The 20,457-nt window shown below is 41.4% G+C and overlaps 1 protein-coding gene across 2 annotated transcripts in view; it reads right to left on the minus strand.

Moving 5' to 3' along the window:
- The window catches only part of ZZEF1 (zinc finger ZZ-type and EF-hand domain containing 1), a 108,391-nt gene that overhangs the window by 61,055 nt on the left and 26,879 nt on the right, over window positions 1-20,457 (minus strand). For both annotated transcript variants that reach the window (XM_079799071.1, XM_079799070.1), the window contains exons 6-14: window positions 18,643-18,853; window positions 17,741-17,857; window positions 16,415-16,593; window positions 14,787-14,885; window positions 9,759-9,850; window positions 7,199-7,347; window positions 2,941-3,052; window positions 1,658-1,873; window positions 226-326 (exon numbers count right to left, since the gene is read on the minus strand). In XM_079799071.1, coding sequence (XP_079655197.1) covers window positions 226-326; window positions 1,658-1,873; window positions 2,941-3,052; window positions 7,199-7,347; window positions 9,759-9,850; window positions 14,787-14,885; window positions 16,415-16,593; window positions 17,741-17,857; window positions 18,643-18,853 — 1,276 coding nt within the window. The remainder of the gene's footprint in view (window positions 1-225; window positions 327-1,657; window positions 1,874-2,940; window positions 3,053-7,198; window positions 7,348-9,758; window positions 9,851-14,786; window positions 14,886-16,414; window positions 16,594-17,740; window positions 17,858-18,642; window positions 18,854-20,457) is intronic.

A 20,457-nucleotide genomic window follows, 5' to 3' on the forward strand; every position in this document is an offset into this window, starting at 1 on the left:
ACAAGTGATTTATAAAAATGTGTAATTTCTATATAATATTACTTTTCTGTTATTTCTATACCTAGGTGTTATTTTCCATAATAACCAAATCTTTAAAATCAGAACAATAAACTGGTGGGAAGTAACAAAAACTTAGAAGAAAAGAAATTGTCCATTTAGAATAGCAAAATTCAGTGCCTGCAGTGTGTTTTTATGATTATCACCTTATCACAAATTCTGACCTACTTTTGCTTTAATTTACTGTAAAAATTCCAGAAGATCTCCAAATCAAGACCCGCGAAGTCCAGAAAAGACTTATATTTTAGGCCACTTTCCTTCTGCTGCACCTACAGACCAGAAAAACATAAAATTAAAAATGCATATGGAGAAAGACCATAATGGCTCATTTACTTTTCACTGTTAAGGGATGAGGTAGCCACAAGGATAAAATTCCCATATAATGAATGCTTACTCTTTACTACTAAAAAGTCTATGAACAATTTTTTTTTGGTGTGAAACTTTCTAAAATATGTACGTGTATGTGGTATGTATATGTACATATGTATGTAAATGTATACATACACACACACACACACACACACACACAGCACACACACATACACACCCATGGAGGCTCCCTGACTTCATCAACACCACACCTGAAACATAAATGAGTCTTCACTGGATGATGATTACTGTCCAGGACCACATTACAGTGTATTTTGACCCTTCCCTGAATGTAGGCTAAAAGACCAATTCTGCTATAAATGCTCCTGCTATTTCTCAGCATCTCTCTCATTTGCTATTTCCTGCTGTGATAAGAGAGCTTGAATAACAAAGACCAAACAAACCATATAAATTGAGTTACCAGCTTCTGAACAGCGCCCTGAAGCAGAATAAAGGTCAAGAGTGGACACTGCTGCCCAGCTGGTGTGGCTCAGTGGTTGAGTGTGAAACCATGAACCAAGAGGTTGCCAGATCAATTCCCAGTCAAGGCACATGCCTGAGTTGTAGGCTCGATCCCCGGTGGGGGACGTGCAGGAGGCAGCCAAATTGATGTTTCTATCTCTCTATCCTTCTCCCTTCCTCTCTTTCTAAAATCAACAAAAACATATTAAAAAGAGTGGACACTGTTGCACACCACACAAGAGCACACCACTGAATTCCTGAGACAAACCATGTTCTCTATGGTGGTGGCTGTAAGAATTAACCTTTGAGTGAGTTATTGTGTTTTTATTAGTGACTGTAGAAGTCAGTATGAAAAACACAATGATTTCAAATTCTGACGTTATTTTGGTACTTTTAATAAACAAATAGAATTTACCTACACTTCAGGAATAATTGTCCTTAAAGAAGATATAAATCCCATAAAATTGCCTTGACTCCCCAGTCTGCCATTGACAACCATAGCTGGGGAATCTTTAAGCTCTGTTTGTATGTCTAGTCTAGGAACCCTCACAATGAGGGCCATAAGCCACTTAGTGTTTCACTGACTGATGCCCAGTGCCCAGTACCTCACTCCCCTTGGCCTTCCAATGTCATCACAGCATGATGCCTCCCCACTCTTTGATACTGCATGGCTCCAGCATGGCCAGGTCCCACTGACTGGTGTTCATTTCCCTGGACACTGTGGTTATTTTCCCCAAGGAGTGAAGTCTAACAACTGAGGAAACACTACCAGGTCATGGGCAAGCTGCTGGATGAACTGAAGGGTCCTAAGGAGCAGTGAAGCCCCGCAGACACTCTCCTCCACGTCCTTTCTGCAGTGAGCACAGATGGCACTCTGTTCTGCTTCTGCTCTTGCAGGCCGGAGGTAGCCACTGATGCTCAAGCCTTGTACTCCCAAGCGCTCTGCCGACTCCTGACGGGTGCAGAGGAACTTCACCATCAAGTACTAGAAAGGACAAGAGAGATTTCAGGCGAAGGACTCAAGAGCCCTGGATATTGATGAAAGAGAGATAAGAGCCTTCTTTGGAAGGTGCTCCTATGACTTTAACAATTTATGAGGTACCAGTATGCCTAGCACTGGGAACGCATCTATAACAAATAGGGGGGAAAACCACACAATACAAATGCTGAATGAAATCTGGTTTGGGAAAGATCATAATAAGAGAAATGTCATTACTCCTCCTCAAAAACAGGATTAAGACAGGATGAATAAGAGACGTATGTTTGCTCTGTGGCACTGTCATTTTGAATAGAAATCAGATATATGGCAAAAACAGTCCATGAATGCCAATGAGGAAGCATCTCAAACTCCCAGCAGATATATATATATGCAAACCATGTGCTGGGAGCCCAGGACGCAGCCTTGTCTGCCCAAAGCTAAAGCCATTTTCAAAACCCAACTTCTGTGCAAACTATCTGCTTCTTACAGTGAAAGCTCCTTGGTCGGGGCCTTTCAGAATCCACTCCTCACCTGCATAAATATTTACTGAGCATTTACTATGTGTAAACCCCAAAGATAGTTCTTATTTCTCTATTTGAGCTTCTTACTAAGCCTTACACTAGAGGTTAAAAAAATTAAGTAGCCAGATAATTTCCTAGCTATGGAAACATATCCTCTTGCATTTATGCCTGTGCACTTGCCATTCTCTCAGCCTGAGATGCCCTTCTCCGTACAATTTATCCTGGCTAAAGATGGTGGCTTAATCAACTTTCCATAGTTAGCATCACACCACCTTTCCTGGGAAGCTTTCCTTAGAGAACTCCAGGCTAGGTAAGATATTTTTCTTCTGGGCTGCAAGAGCCCCCTGTATATCAGCCCATATCACAGTGTCACATACATCTGTGCCTTCCACTGGACTATAAACCCCTTGAGGGTCATAACCATGTCTGATTCACCTCATGGGTTCCAGTGCTGGCACATGGCTGATACACAATAACCACGTGATAAATACTTACAGAATAAAAGGAGGGGAGTGGGCCAATACATGAAGGTCACAACTCAATAATGCTTACTCTGGCAACTCTGCACTGCTGCAGCTTGATCTCTGCTTCATCCCACTCTTCTTCCAGCTCAAACCAGCCAATAGGATCATCCTCTCCAAGATCATCAGATGAGCAACCGATCCTATAAACACAGGACAATCACAAACATTTTCGTATTCCTAAACCTCTCAAGGGTCCAATGAATAAGACACCCGGTAAGTGTCATTTAACTTGTACATATGGCCTGTCAATTAACATATAAGATAGTTTGTGGTAATTTCCTCCCCATTTCTCAAACCTTCTCATCCGTGAAATGGGAATTATCATCAGTCCCAAATGTAATCTGAGAACTAAATAGAAAGTTCGCTTCCCTAGATAACTGGTTTATCTGAAGAACAGACATGAAGTCAAGGCATCTTAGATGAGCTACTCGGGAGTAAGGTACAATGCAACAGCTGGTGTGTGCTTCTGGAAAGAACCAAACGGGAGGCAGGTTCAGTTTTGTTTCCCTGGTTAATGTATGTCTGAGCAGCCCGAGGCTTGGGCCACTTGCAACAACTGAAGGGAAAAAGCTGGGCAGCCTTCAGGTCCTCGAGCTCCAAAAATGGAAAACTTCAGCCTGCAGAAGCCTCAGCATTTTCTCCTGTTCCTTAATAAGTCCTTCCAAAATAAATAAATAAATAAATAAATAAATAAATAAATAAATAAATAAATAAATAAATAAATAATAAAATAAAAAGAAGTCCTTCCAGGAAAGCAGTGCAGCCTGGAGGCTGAAGAAGCACAATTGTGTGCCACTTCTTTTTAAAAACCAGACAGCCTAGCTTAGTGGTTGAGCATCGACCTATGAACCAGGAGGTCACGGTTCGATTCCTGGTCAGGGCATATGCCCGGGTTTCGGGCTCGATCCCCAATTGGGGGGTATGCAGGAGGCAGCCAATCAATGATTCTCTCTCATCACTGATGTTTTTCTCTCTCTCTCTCTCTCTCCCTCTTTCTTACTCTCTAAAACCAATAAAAATATATTTTAAAAATAAAAGCCAGACACTTGAATGGTACTCCTTTCAGGAATTAAATAACTAAGACAAAGAAAAGGCAGTCTTTTCAAGTAATAGTTCTAACTTTAGACTACGTAGCCTGTGATACAGCTAACAAGCTAGCATCGCATGAATATTCTTTATGGACAGGAGAAGCAAGCACAGGATTTATAGCAAGAAGGAAAACACAAAGGATCCAGAGTAGGTTTTGGAGAGAGAAAAAATGTTCTCTATTTAACATAAATCCTTATTAGCATAAACCTTTCACAATATAGTTAGTCCTAAAATTAATGGGACAGCTGGTATTTTGTCTTAGCCCCAAATCATCAATATTATATGTTTGAGGATTTTTTAATTTACTCTTTGGGAGGCTCACGGAAATCTCTGAGATACAGAGAGGTGGCAGGATGTCAAAGAGCAGAGAGAAGCAACCTTTTTCACTACACCACACAGCAGGCAAGGTGGAGAGAAGCAAGCTGAGTATTAGTAGTTAAGTGTACCCAGCAACCAAACAACTGGTCCTGGAGCTGACTGACCATTGTCTGGACAGAGAGACAAAAAAAAAAGCAAAAAAATAGCTGCATGTACATTAACGTTTTGACTTCCAAACTGGAAAGGCAATGATAATATGTAGGCCAACCAAATCAGGATTCCAGAGTAGTTCAGGCTGAACCCAGAGGTAAAATCAGCAAGGGAGTAGCAAACAGGCCTACATTGAGGTTAAAATAAGTCATCCTATATAAGAAGTGAAAGATCTTGTTTGACAAGCAGGTTAAGGAAAAAAGACCTAGTTTAATATGTCCCAAGAGTGGGACTGGCTACTTAAAAACAACTATAATTTCTAATTACTATTCTAAAAGAAAAGCATCTTTTAAAAAAAAGAGACATATAGGGAGATTTTAGGAGTGAGGAAAATTTGATCATTTTTATTAAGAGGGCTGAATTAAGACGACTGAGTTGAAATTACAAAAGTAGATTTCAACTAACATATTCCAATTACTGTAGTGTAGTGAATTCTCTATCATTAAGAGTATTCTGCCCTAGCTGGCTTGGCTCAGTGGATAGAGCGTTGACTGAAAGGTCCCAGGTTTGATTCCGGTCAAGGGCACATGCCTGGGTTGCAGGCTCGATCCCCAGTAGGGGGCATGCAGGAGGCAGCCAATCAGTGATTTTCTCTCATCATTGATGTTTCTATCTCTCTCTCCCTCTCCCTTTCTCTCTGAAATCAATAAAAATATTTATTTTTTTTTAAAAAAGGAGTATTCTAGAGGCTGAATGACCATTTTTAGGGATGCTACCAAAGGAAATACAGCAAAGAGAGGGAGTTTTTCCAGATTCTTGCTATCCCGAAAGTGGTCTGTGGATGGGGAGCATCAGAGTCACCTGGGAGCTTGTCAGAAATCAAAGTATCAGGCCCCACCAAGAACTACTGACTCAGAATCCACATTTTCACATAATTCTTGGTGATTCATCTGTACATTAAAGCTTAGTAGTACAGTACTGGATGATAAAGGCTTCTGTTAACTCCAGCACCCCATTACCTGTGATATACAGTAGCAAAAACAGCAAGCCTGGGGTTCAGCTTCATGATTTTTAACTTGCAATTGGTAACAAAGGGGCAACACTGCTCAATGACCTCTGCAACTAAATCCAATAGGTCCACTGCTAGACTTGATCTTATTGCTTCCTGGGTAACATTCAGGACCATTGCCCACTCCCTACTTCTCTCAACCTGGCTTCATGATAACACATGCTTAGCTTTCCTGCTGCTTGTCCGGCTGTTTTTCTCACTCTCCTTCCCACTGTTGCCCATTAAATGCTGGTGGCTCTCAGCATGTTGACCTAAGGTTGCTTCTCTTCCTAGCCCCTACACACTTCCAGAATGACCTCTTTTAATTCGTTTAAAATTATCATTTAAATGTCTATCGTATTTGTACTTTCAGCACAAATGTCTCTTCCAGGCTCCTATTTGTCCAGCTAGCTATCGAATATATAAAAGGCTTCCTAAAACATCAAATTCAAAAGGACCAAAACTAAGCTCACCATCTTCCCCCACAAACTTAATTTCTCCGAGGTATTTTCTCTCTCATAGAAAGACACTACCAATGCTCCCATCTTCCCAAGCCAAGACCACAGAACTCATTGATGCCTAAGCTTTCTTCCCCCTCCTGCTCTACATTCAGTAACTCAACAGGTCCAACAGCAACATCTCTCCATTGCTGCTCTTGCTGCTCTAGTTGAGATCACCCACACCTCTGGCCTTGTAGGTGACAGTGACAGCCTCTTCCATTTCATCCTGCTTCCATTCTTGCTCTCCTCTAATCCACACTACAGGTGTGTACTTCTAAAACACACACCTGATGTAGTTCTTCTTAGATTCCCTCAACAGCACACGCCATCCACTCCCTGCCCCACCCACCCCTCCCACTGCTTTAAGGATCAAGTCCAAACCCTGAAACAGAGGCAAAAAGACCTTTAAACACCTGGCCTCTTCCTAGCTCTCCAGCTTCATCCCTCACCATTTTCCACCTCACAGTGCACTTCAGCAATATGGGACCTGTCAGTCCTTGAATATGACATACTTCACTTCTGAGTTCTCAAATCTGCTCTTCTCTTTGCTTAGGACATTCTCCTTCCACTTCTTCAAATGGCTAATTAACTCTAACTCATCCTTTAGTTCTTAACATAAACATTTCCTCCAGGAAGCCTTCCTTAACCAGGTCAGGTGCTCTACTGTGTGCTCCCAGAACACTCTACCTTCTCCTGCCTAGTATTTATAGTACTGTGATACTACCAGTTTTATCCTCTGTTTCTGAGCTAAACAGGAAGCTCCATAGAGCAGCAACTGCCAATTTGCTCGTTACAGTATCTTCAGTGCCTAGCAACAGGCCTAGCACATAGTAGGTGCTTAATAAACATTTTCAATAAAAGCATGACTAGAAGGAGGGAAGTTGGGGTATAGGTAAATTTCCAAGTAGCTAGGTAAGACTGAAGACCTCAAGCTGCCCATAATTCAGGTGTGTATTATTATCCAGCCATCTTGAAAATGTGTGTGCCTGGTCACAGAAGGGACCAACTTAAGAGTCTGTGAACAAATTAAAATACACATCTTCACATATGCTGTTAGAAGCAATGAATGCTCATGGCCACTGAGGGTGGGTTAGTGGCACATTTTCTGTAAGGACAAGAAAGCATATTTCACCAACAAGAGAATGTATACAATCTTATTAGATTTTTATTCTGTTCCTTACCTGCTTTTTACAAATTGTCTGAATTCCTTAAGTTTCCATTTGTCATATTTTTCAAACCTTTTGAAGTGTTCTTCTGCATGAAATTTATCAGAAGATGAGTTATAGGCAAACACCAACCCACACTGGGCACCAATGCCGCCACGTCGAACCTGGAAATAGAGATCTAGATAAAGTACAGCAGAAGGGCAAAGTTCTGTGGCTGTTTTGTTTCCAAATAACATGGTTAAATTCAAATAGCTTCAAACAAAATCAAACCAACAAAATGATCTTTCAAATACATTAAGTCCTAGGAGATCCAAGATGGCGGCAGAGTAAGTGAAAGTCACCTCCTCCTAGAAACAAACTGGAATTACAACTAAAGTATAAAACAATCAACCTGAATAACCAACTGAGGACTAACTGAACAGAAGTCTTATAACTAAGGACATAGAGAAGATGCTACATTGCAACTGGTAGGAAGGGCAGAGATTTAAAAAGGACTGGCCCTGCACCCACACATGGCAGTTGAGAATCTGGAGGAATATTTCAGCTGCAAAAATCTCCCCTGAGGAACAAGAGGTCTCAACCCCAAGCTGGCCTCCCCAGCCCAGAGTACAGAGCCAGGAAGAGGAGCTCCCTAACACCTGGATATGAAAATCAGCAGGGAGTCTGCTAGAAACCCAGGGTCCCTCTTACAGGGCCAGAGTACAAAATTTCATTCTCAGGTACTCATCCAGTGAAAGGATGACTATTCAGAGCAAACAGGAGCTATTCAGGGAGAGATTGAGTTGTATGGCCTTGGGGAGAGGGCTAGAGGGACAGCCGCCCATGTCTCTGTGCCGAGTCCTTCTCCCACACTGCCCACAGACACCATCTTTCCTAGGGAGATCTATTGGCCCCACCTTTCTAGGGAGATTTACTGGCCCCACCAACTCCCTGTGGCCCTGCCCTGCCAAGCTCACGCCCTGCCAAGGAATCAGCTAGCTGTGGGCAGCCTGGGCCCACTGCAGTCTTCCTTAGAAGGCTCCAGAGGAGGTTTGGGAAGACTCAGGTCAGAGACACATAGAGAAAGACTGAGACCTGTGGCTCTGGGGCCATTTCTCCCCTCCCCCAGCTTGAACACTGTCACACCCCCCATGGGAGATCTACTAGCCCCGATCTCCCACCTCCCTGTGGCCCCACGCTGCCAAGCTCCTGCCCTGCTGAGGAATTAGCTAGCTGCAGGTAGCCTGGGCCTGCTGCAGTCTTTCAGGGGGTGTCAGAGATGCACAGGAAAAGACTGAGTAGTGTGGTTCTAGGGCAAAGGCCATTTATTCCCCCAAACACCCTAAACCGGTGCCACTGTTCCTGCAGAAACCTCCCTCCACATGGCCAAATCTTAAATCTGTTTTACCCTGAGGGACTCTACTGGCCTCACCTGATGGCTCCCAGAGACCCTGCCTCACTACAGAGGTCCACAGCCCCCAGCAGAGAGTGGCTGGCCTTGGGTTACTCTGAGACTTTTGTTGAGTGGCTGAAGTCCTAGTGCTGGTGCCAAGTCTGAATCTGCCTGGGGACTTGAAGCTGCCTCATGGAACCTGTGTACCACCAGAGGCTCTTTCAATGGCTGAGCCTAACAGGCACCTGGCAGGTGGGAGCCAGGTCTCAGGGTGCACTGGGCCTTTTGCTGACCTGCCCCAGACTCAACACCGATAGAAGCTGGCCTTGGTACCTGGCTTGGCCCCTCCCCGCCACACCCAGGCCCAGCAGAGGCAACCACCAAACCACAGAACCTTTTGTAGCTCCTAATGGGTAGCTCAGGGCCAGTTACAGACAGAGTCTGACATTGACCTGCACAAGAGTCCCTCCCAAGAGTCACACCCAGAACCAACAAACCCAGTGGCAGCTTCAGATCACATCAGAGCATGACCCAATTAGCTTCACAAGTGGCACACTCAATGGGAGATCTCAGCAGACCCCAGACCTTTCTGAGACAAATTTCACTTCATGGTGTCAGCCCCTGCACAGCAGTTCATACACTGTGGTTGGGGTCAGTCCTCATAGTCAGCCAGCCTGAGGGTCAACCTCACCCACAGACAGACCAATAGCAATCAAGACTCAACTACAACAGGAGGGCTCACACAATCCACACAAGGGACATTCCTAGAGCACCTCGCTCAGGTGATCAAGGACACTGTTCCACTGAGCCCCACAGGACACCTACTACATCAGGCCACCCTACCAAGACTGGGGGACGTAACAGATCTACCTAATACACATAAACAAATACAGAGAGGCAGCCAAAATGGGGAGACAAAGAAACATGCCCCAAATGAAACAACAGGAGAAATCAAATACATTAAGTCCTGGAAAAGTTAGAAAGCTGCATCCTAAGAAATGATTCCTTACCTTTCTCATCCTTATATTCACACCATTCACAGACCTAACAATCTACTCACCTTTGTGTCCCTGCCCTGTGCTACAGGCCTGACACAAAAACCATTCAATGTTCAATGAAAAACAGTGGCATGGACCTCTGAACTGTAACCCTCTTTTTAAAAACAGTAGTAACATTGCTTAAAGAAGCTAACAGGAGAGTTACCATAATTCTGATCTGTGTCACTTGGAGGGCAGATTCAGTTGCTGTAGAAAAAATAGTACTTGCTCTGGTTTTTCCAGTCTCTGTGAGAAAACCTGCAAAAAAGAAAAACTAAAGTTAGGATGACTGACACTTATTTATAACCCTAAGAACTAAGATCAACAAAAACAGTAAGATATGTACACATATAATACCTTAATAAAAAAATTGAAAAAAAAAAAAAAAAAAAAAAAAAAAAAAAAAAAAAAAAAGATCAACAAAAACAAATCATGTCCTTTGAGGCAAGGGATAACTAGTTCAGCTTAGAATTTCATGGAAATTAGGGAAAGATTTCCCCTCAGGACAGATTCAACCCCACTGAGAAACCCCTAGGTATCAGACCACTGGCCAGGCACAACTTCCTCAGGGTGCAATTGGCTCAACCTTATTGGCAGCCCTGCTCTGAGATTATACAGAAATAAAAAAGTTTATAAAAACTGTGACTTTCATTCAAAGAGACAAAAGACTGGACAATCAATCTTCTTTCTGAGCCATTCCTAAAACAATGACTGCTGTTTGACTGGCCTGACAAAGGCAAGCAGGCTTAGAGGCTGAAAGAGGGATTAGATAGCTTTTAGAAGACAGTTAGGAAAAGGTTGTGAAAGACTTTAAAGTGGAAAAAAAAACTTCCTAGATGTTCTGTGTAGCACACTGTTTGTGTTATCTCCACCTTTCATGGTCTCCAGGCTATTTTACAATTCTGTAAATTGTAGACTAATGACAGTAACGCAAATGATTCCTGTCTACAAAAATAAAACTTGTGTTCTGGAAATGCAGCTGGCTATTCCTTATGAGTAGTGACCATTTTTGTATCTATTTGTAGATTCCTGTATTTTATGAAATCTTTGAACTGTTTGTTAACAGCTTATTGGTTCCCTCACTAATTAATGACACATAAAATGTTTGATGTGTTCAAATTATAGTTGTATGAGATCACAGTTTACCTTCTTTGTTATTAATAATCCTTTAATAATTCACAACACTGCCTGCTGCTAGACCCAAGGCTGCCGCCTTTCTCTTTCAAACCTCTGTAAATGCATCTGCTAAAGTCAGCACTAACCAACCACTCTTCCTGGGACTATGAATTGCTCTAGACCCGTGGTCGGCAAACTGCGGCTCGCGAGCCACATGTGGCTCTTTGGTCCCTTGAGTGTGGCTCTTCCAGAAAATACCACGGCCTGGGCAAGTCTATTTTGAAGAAGTGGCGTTAGAAGAAGTTTAAGTTTTAAAAATTTGGCTCTCAAAAGAAATTTTAATCGTTGTACTGTTGATATTTGGCTCTGTTGACTAATGAGTTTGCCGACCACTGCCCTAGACCATGCTGCCTTATCAAGAGGAAAACACTAAACCAGTTTCATGCTTCTTACTTCATTACATTGAGTTCAATAAAACAAAAACTTGTAAAATCAAATTTCCATAATACACAAAATTTTTCACCAACACCAAGAAATTTAAATCCAAAGGAACCTTTACTAATTCACAGAGAGTAGCTATTATATAATCTAGTTCTATCAAATAGTAATTCTACAGACAATTTTAAGAAACCATATAGCCAGAAAATCACACAAATTCCACTAAGCAATTAATACTAAAAACTACATCAATTACTGAATTGTCACTTTCCCAGGGGTCTGGATGCCTCTATCTTATCAAATCTATTGTAAAGGCTGAAATACTGCCTAGAAATTAACTGATTAGTCAGTACTTTTAGTCTCAAAGTAGCTAAAGCAATACTTTAAGTCAAAAGAATCAGACTCTTTTTATCTATTTTTTTAAATATATATATTGATTTCAGAGAGGGAGGGAAAGGGAGATAGAAACATCAATGATGAGAGAGAACCACTGACTGACTGCCTCCTGCACACCCTCTACTGGGGACTGAGCCACAACCTGGGCATGTGCCCTAACTAGGAATTGAACTGTGACCTCCTGGTTCATAGGTCAGCGCTCAACCACTGAGCCACATCGGCTGGGCAATCAGGCTCTTTTTAAATAACACTGCCACCAAATACACATGTAAGCACAGAAAGGAAGGAAGGAAGGGAGGGAGGTGAAATGAAACCTTTCTGCTTCCTTTTCTTGGCAAAAAACACCACACAGAACACCAGCTCATGTGTGTAACTGATATTTTATTTTTATATATATATATTTTATTGATTTTTCACAGAGAGGAAGGGAGTTAGAAACATCGATGAGAGAGAAACATCGATCAGCTGCATCCTGCACACTCCCTACTGGGGATGTGCCCGCAACCAAGGTACATGCCCTTGACCGGAATCGAACCTGGGACCCTTCAGTCCGCAGGCTGAGGCTCTATCCGCTGAGCCAAACCGGTTAGGGCTGTAACTGATATTTTAAAGCAACATTTGTTTTGAAACCATGCACCCTTACTTAATTTATGATCTTAAAATGCCAAGGGGGAAGATAACCAATCACATATTTAAAGAATTTAATAAATCTACCCCTTCAGTTATATTGGCAGCACCCTGCATTCCTTTAAAATACCAGACTGTGGCGTTGGCTCCCAGGAAAGTCAGCCCTCTGAGTGCCAATGCTGGGGTCCTTATAGGGAGACTATGCATGTGTGGGGGCAGATGGTGTATGGAAAATCTCTGTGCAGCAAGTGGCACTTGTCCAGACCTGACAGTTCTCGCAGCTGGGGAGTTACAGTGTACCAGTGAAAAGGGCTTTCCCCCCTCTACGAGGAAGAAACAAATCACTCCTCAAAACCCAGCAGTTCTGGCTGAGAGGAATTTCCCCTGTCCCACCTGTGTCCTCAGGCTCAGCTTTTGTGGTAGAGCAAGACCAAAACCTACTGGAGTTACAAGACCCAGACAGTGATGGCTGTGGAGCAAGTGGCCAGGAGAAACTGAGTCTCCTCCCCATACCATTCACATCCCACACACACAACAAAAATAATAAATCCACAAACTACTACTAGTTCACAAAATCCATCCATCCCAGGGAGGAGAGGTAGACGAATAGGACACAGGGAGAATAACAAAGTATTCAAATCAGACTAGGCATAGTGCTGGCAAATGCTTCTGATAGCTACAGAAAAAAACCTGGTTCTTGCAAACTTAGAATAGTGTTAAAAATGCACATACTGATTTTTAAGACAATGAGAGTACTCTGTATAATATAATGAATAGATATCATTATAAATTTGTTCAAACGCACAGAATATACAACACCCAGAGTGAACCCTATAGGCTTTGGGTGATTATGATATGTCAGTAGATGATCATCCTTGGTTTAAAAAAAAGTACCATTCTGGTGAGTGAAGTGGATAAATGGGGAGACTATGCATGTGTGGGGGCAGATGGTATATGGAAAATCTCTATAACTTCCTCCAATTTTGTTGTAAACCTAAAACTGTTTAAAAGAAAATCCTTAAAAAAAATAAGAATAGATGGAGATATGATTTGAAATGGTTATAAAAGTTAAAAAAAAAAAGATAAAACAAAAAAGAGGATTGTGAGTGGATGATGATGACAGTATGAAAAAATCCGTGTTGCCCAGCCAGCGTGGCTCAGTGATTGAGCGTCATCCTGTACAACAGGAGACGGCAGGTTTGATTCCCAGTCAGGGTATATACCCAGGTTGCAGGTTTGATCCCCAGTCAGTGCGGGAGGCAACTGATGGGTGTTTCTCTCTCACGTCGATGTTTCTCTCACTCTTTCTCGCTCTCTCTCTCATGCTCACTCTTGCTCTCTTCCTTCCGCTAAGATTAAAAATAAATCTATATACTGGTTTCACGCTCAGGAGACAAAATATGCAAAGAGCCTTTGGCAGAGTGATCTGGTCTTGCCTTTCCTGGATGGGGGAGAGGGAGAGGGAAAGGGCAAAGAGCTGCCATGGCCTCCTCCCAACACTACCTTGGATTCAGGTGACTCAGTGGCCTGCGGTGGCCTTCAGTATCGCAGGAAATGGATGCAGTGAAGAAAATGTCTTTGCAGAGGCTGAGCTGGTAGGAAGGACTTCAGGAAGACTGTCTACTGAAAGAGTCTACTGCTTAAGAAGACTACCAAGTAGAGGAGGTACAACGGGGAAAAGCACGTTTTCCCAGAGGTCTTTACCTCACTGGTACTAAGAATGAATACAGGCCCTGCCAGCCTGGCTCAGTGGTTGAGCGTCAACCTATAAACCAGGAGGTCACAGTTCAATTCCCAGTCAGGGCTTGATGTTTCTATCTCTCTATCCCTCTCCCTTCCTATCTAAAATGAATAAAAATATTTTTTTAAAAAGAATACAGGAAGCAGAACAGAGAAGAGGGGACATAGAGAATGTGTGACATCTGTGTTGCTGTGAGGAAAGCAAAGGAGAAACCAAATTCAAAGCAGTAAGGCCAATTCCTTTCAATTTTTCACAATTGCTGTAACATTCCACTTCCTTTACTGAATTGGCAATAATCAAAGCAGAAAAGTGACTAGAAAGGGGACATATGCAGGAGACTAACAGGCTGGCCAACAAGATGGATGAGGAAGAGACTCACAACACGCCACTGGATGAGGAAAAGAACTACTGCAACACTGAAGAGAATATCAGTGATTAGCATGCTGACACTAGGGAAGGAGTAAGCTTGCTTCCACACACATCAAATGCCAGACTGGCCAGACTGAAAATACCCTTCTTAAATTATGTTTTCAGCTCTATAGTGCTACTGATCCACTGAGTTTCTTAAACTTTAAGATAACATAATAAACAATCTGAACTTTGAAAAGGTAACTTTTTATATTCCAAGAGAAAGAGTCCTTGTTTTCAAAAGGCTCTCAAATATTTGTTTACAGGTGATTGGCACCTAGCAGATTATAGTGCTGTAATAAAGAAACCACACCAATGGTTCAGGGACCACTGTCAATCTGAAGGGCAACCTGACGTGATGACTGCATATCCTGAAAATCTCAGTCCAGCGTGTGATTTCACACAGCTGTCTAGTGAGTTCACTGTGGTCCTTTTCATTCACTGGAAACAGGCTGATCCACCACTCACCATCCCTGGTCCATGGTTCAACAAGGAGGTTTTCAGGTCCCGACTTCTCTTCTTTTCCTTTGACATCACAGGCCTGCAACGTCAGCTGGAGAGGCTTACCTGATCACAGGAAAGAGAGAGAGTGCATCAAGCCAGCGCTATGAGAAAATGAAAGCTAGTGTGCACACCAGGGGAAAGGGAGTACCTGTGGCCACCCAGATTGCTGACTAAAAATTTACTCATTTAAAAGTGAAAACAGAGAAGCAATATTAGACAACAGTTAACACCATCTTCTGTGCTTTCCTGGAAGACAAAATACAGCTTATCTCCCTAAGTGAGTTTAAGAAGAGCTCTCTAGAATAACCGCTAATCAGAAACAAAGCACACTGTAAGATAGAGATTAATACCATAGATTCAATATATTTGGAGGTGGGAACATTCCCAAAATACTATTTTAGAGCCAATAATTAATTTTTATTGTAATTGCATTTAAAAATATAAATAATGTCTTAAGGATTTGAGTCTTTATTTCTTTAAGACACCTCCAAACAAATTTTTAAAGTTCTAAGAATTATAAAAATCAACATTTGCTATGATGATCTGAAAACTTTTATTTTTTCTTTTGTTTTAATAATATAATGAATACCCATGAACCTCTAACCCAATCCAGAACTAGAACATTACCAATAACGAACATCCCCCCGGCCCCGAGTAGTCCTCCCTATCCAGTGCTCCCTGCCCAAATGACTGCTTATCTGAACGAACTTTTCTGGAGAGTATATTCCAGACACTATGTATCTCTCCCATCCATCCATACTGCTACGCGCCCCTCCCCCACTCCAAAAAATGACCTTTCCAAATTTAGGAGAAAACCCGAATTTATAAGACATCAATTGTCTGACTTTAAAAACTAAACATAAAATAAATTAACTGATAGTAAGGCAAAGGTACAAATATCATGGCAGATATATCATAATAATGCCTCTATTACTGAAGAGGATGGGATCCAATCTATACTTCATGGACAGAAACTTTAACACAAGAGGCTGAATGGCAAGTAAGTTGTTCCTCACATGCCAACTGTAGTCATTTGGGAGTAGCTGTATGGGCTTCCCTGTTGAGAAGGATTAGGAGGCCCCATCCTGGGCAAATAGAAAAGTATAAGATGGATTGCCCAGGAGGGGAAAGCGGTGGCAGGCATGTATGTATGTCCATATATGTCCTCCAATCAGCTATCACAGGGATGCATTCTAAGACAAGGATCCTTTGCATTGTGTCAGGGCTAGTTCCCTCCCTCTTCCAAGTGAGAGGTACTCAAACTTCCCAACCCTCTTGGCCACACAATGAGACACTCCTGTACTTCACCAAAGATGGCTGTGACCAAATGGCTACCACGTCTGAGTGATTAGGCCAGTAAATCCTGGAAGTACAGCCTAGTGGACACTTAGATCCTCTTCTGCTGATGCTGCCATAAATAAATCAACACCCCCCTTCTTCCTCCCAACCCCAGTGAAAGAAGTATATTCATCCAGGAATTATGGTATATCTACAACTCAGTGTACAAACTACCCAAAAAAAATAAGAATATGCCAGAAATTCCCACATGGACAATGGTTTTATGACTTGTCCATCATGCCTAGGTCACTTACCATATTTAAGGAGTAGGTTCTGCCTGACCGATGCCATGGATGAGATGAGGGACGAGGCATCATAGTGTGTGTCCAGGTGGTCTGTGACAGTACACAGAGAGCTCAGCACTTTAGCAACACTTCCTCTTGCTAGTGCAAAAGCCAGGAGAGTCAGCTCCACCTCTGGGGTAGAACAGCAGCTATAAACAAAGAGCAAAACACTTCACTTCTTAACAACATGAGAAAATCCAAGTAAGCTCAAACCCCATGAGATTTTCACCCGAAGTAAAGTTAACCTGCCATATGCTTCCAATATGTTTACCAGAAATACTTTTTCAAAATCCTTAAGATAAACGAAAGAAAAACTAAACCAACCCAGAAAATCAGATAATTAAATCCTCACTTCTGTAACCTTAATCTGTAAATATTAAATAATACTAATATCAATTTTAACAAGTCAAACTTTACAAATCAAAAATAAATAAATAAAACATAAATAAGCAACTGCAATAAGCCTCTGCTATTAAGAAGGCTTGGGTAGCCCAGTTGGTGTGGCTCGGTGGTTGAGCATTGACCTATGAACCCAGAGATCACGGTTCGATTCCCGGTCAGGACATATACCCAGGTTGCAGGCTCGGTCCCCAGTGTGGGGCGTGCAGGAGGCAGTTGATCAATGATTCTCTTTCGTCATTGATGTTTCTATCTCTCTCTCCCTCTCCCTTCCTTGCTCTGAAATCAATAAAAACATATTTTTAAAAACAAAGGCTTGGGTAATTATTTGGCTTGGCCAGAGAGTTAAGGGTTTATTTCTTCAAGCACCAAAAACATATTTTAGATCTACTGCACATCACATTATTCTGCCTTTTTCAAACACATGACCATGAAACTTTAGAAACTATCCAGATGGCCCAGGGCCTGGTTTTTATTCTAATATAGTAATGTCACTATATCACAGCTAAATGTTCCCACCCTAAGTGACCCCCACTATCAAGGTGCCCTTTCCCAGTTTTATAGACAGTCAGGCTTCTTAGATCTGTGCATGGAGTAAGCAGTTCTGAGTAAGGCCACAGGCTGGGGATATACATGAACTAAGAAGTTTTGTACTTTATACTTTGGGACACCTGTTCTAGCTGAATCAGAGGACTACTCCCTCTTTACCCCCAATTCCTAAGGTCAGGTGACATTACTAGATAATGGAATTTATATGGGTGACTATTATTTCACTTTCTCTTTGGTAACGAAAAAGGAAACATTTTTAATGCAGAACTTATACATTTTTTAAAAAATTTAACAAGCATATATACCCTCTATATCCCACAAATCCCACCCCATCAACCTTGACTTTACCTAGTTATCCTTATGAGGAAGCTGTCCACTTCTTCCAGAACGTTGGGAGACAGGAAAGTTGAGCCATCCGTAGATCCCGGTGAAAGGGACAGTGGAGGCATGTGCTGCAGTGCTTTCCTAGAAGTGTAAAATGTAAAATCAGGACAAACCCAGGCAAAAAAATAAATTTAACAGTGTATCAGACAAAAAAGAAATCATCAGAAAGCTTGTCTTGATTAGTCCCTTATAAACAAACAAAATGTGGTACACAACATATACCGCCCTTTTTTCCCCAATTATCATGGTGCTAAGTAGCTAAATAAGGTTTCTTTCTATACATTATAATACCAATACTTCATTGCTACTGAAGCTGGTTGTTTTGCCTTATATGTTATTACTGGGTCTTTTTACTCTAGCAGTTTTTAAAAAGAAGATTTTCAAAGGTGCTCTACATTTAAAAATAAATAAGTTTAGTGGTCTTCAGAAGATTTCATTCATTAGTGAAAAAGGCCCCCCCTTGGGCCCTGGAGTCCAAAGACCTAGATTCAAATTGATCCATCACTGCCTGGTCATGTACTCAGGGAAGGTCACAATATCCTTATCTATAAAATGGGGATAATTTTTACAGGTACATTTCACAATATGTCTGTTAATACTATATAGCATCTGAAAGTGCTTTATCAACAAAAAGTGCTATGTAAATTTGAGCAATTGTTCCCCAAAGGATAAAAGGAATGGCATGTGTGACTGCTTCACAGGACTGGAGTTGAAGGCATAAACAGGAAACAACAGGGCATCTGGGGCTGAGCTGCTGACTAGGTCTCCGTGATCAATGATCAACAGATTCTCAGTGACAGTCCCTAATGGGTTAGAGAAGAATGAGTATACCTTGAAGTAACTGGAAAGCAGAGAGAGTAACTTACTGAGTATTACGCAGCACTGTCTGGACAAAGGCTGGATTTGTCTCCATGGAAGCCGTCACCAGAGATGTCAGAAGGGACCAATACCATATTGCAGAAGCATCTGAGACTGAGACCCCAGACTTCTTAACTCTCTGAAAGCCAACAGCCCTGAGACCATGAATTCTAGTGTCACATCCATCACTAAGACAACGCTTTATGTTAATCTGGACATCTGTCAAGTACAAACAACAAATTTAGTATTGGATTAACTTCTTCAGTTCAGCAAAGAACTAAAATAATAGTCACCAATATAAATTCCCAACTAAAAAAACAGCAAAATAGTAATTCATATTTCAAATATAAAATTCTGAAGCTACACCTTGATGCCCGAAGTAAATAATGTATGCAATGAGCTAATATATAATAAACTTGTCAAAAAAGCATTGACCAATCTAAGGAATCATAGGAATAATGTATAAAATTAAGAATGGCCTGCCCTGGCAGGGTGGCTCAGTTGGTTGGCGCATCGTCCTATACACCAAAAAGGTTGGGGGTTTGATCCCCAGTCAGGATGCATACAGGAGGCAACTGATCAATACTTATCTTTCACATCAATGTTTCTCCCTCTCTCTTTCCCTTCCCCTCTCTCTGAAAATCAATAAAAACATATCCTCAGGTGAGGATTTAAAAAAAAAAATTAAAGGTGGCGTAAATTTTTTCATCACAAAGCTTCATCGGAATTTATGAGTCTAAAAAATTAACACAAACAGCATTTTTAAAATCCTGATTAAATACATAGTAAGAAAATCTATAGATTTTTTTTTAGAGTTCTGAAATTTGGATTTAGTTATAAAACAGTAGCTAGGTCATAGCAGTTGTTAAGAATTTCTTTTTAATAATCAGGTGCAAATAAATGACATAGGCATGACCCACTTTTAAGAGCTGTCATTAAATTGCTTATTTGGGTTGGAGAGGAGAAGGTCAGAGTTAAGAAAGACACAACTTAGAGAAAAGACCACAGTATAAGACAGGAAGCTTCAACTCCACAAGTGTAACTACTTCTTTGCCTAGCGGTGAGACACAAAGACTCTACCTCCCTAGGCCTAAGAACACTTCTTTAGGCCCAGGAAAGCTTTAGAAGAAATGAGACAAAACATGAAGCATTCCAGTTGCCTGAATGAAATAAGCCTGGGAAGAAATCACAGAATTGTGATTATTTCCAAAATGCTATATGTGAAGCAATATTTTAAAAGTACAAAAATGGAAACAACCTAAATAATAAAAGGAGAAGTTAAAATTAAGGCATATTCATACAATACTAAAGGTATGCATGAATATATGATATGACATGTTAAAAAATTACAAAAGAGCAAGTCCAGAATGTCACTATTTTTGTTAAAAGACATGTAGAGATAGATGTAAATATGTGTACATAACCTTATTTTTAAATGTGTGTGTACACATACACACATCAATACACAAATACAAGAAAAGGTCTGAAAGGATCCACACCAATGAATTCACAGTGACAATATCCCTGGGTAGTGGGATTTTGAGTAATTTTTGTTTATCTATATTTTTCTAATTTTCAGTAAGAAAACAAGAATAAAATATTTTTAATTTAGAAAGGCTTTAGCCCTAGCTGGTTTGGCTCAGTGGATAGAGCATTGGCCTGTGGACTGAAGAGTCCCAGGTTCGATTCTGGTCAAGAGCACATGCCCAGGTTGCAGGCTAGATCCCCAGTAGGGGGCATGCAGGAGGCAGTTGATTGATAATTCTCTATCATCACTGATGTTTCTATCTCTCCCTCTCCCTTCTCTGAAATCAATTTAAAAA

Source organism: Cnephaeus nilssonii (assembly GCF_951640355.1).
Source record: "Cnephaeus nilssonii genome assembly, chromosome: 19".
Lineage (NCBI taxonomy): Eukaryota > Metazoa > Chordata > Mammalia > Chiroptera > Vespertilionidae > Cnephaeus > Cnephaeus nilssonii.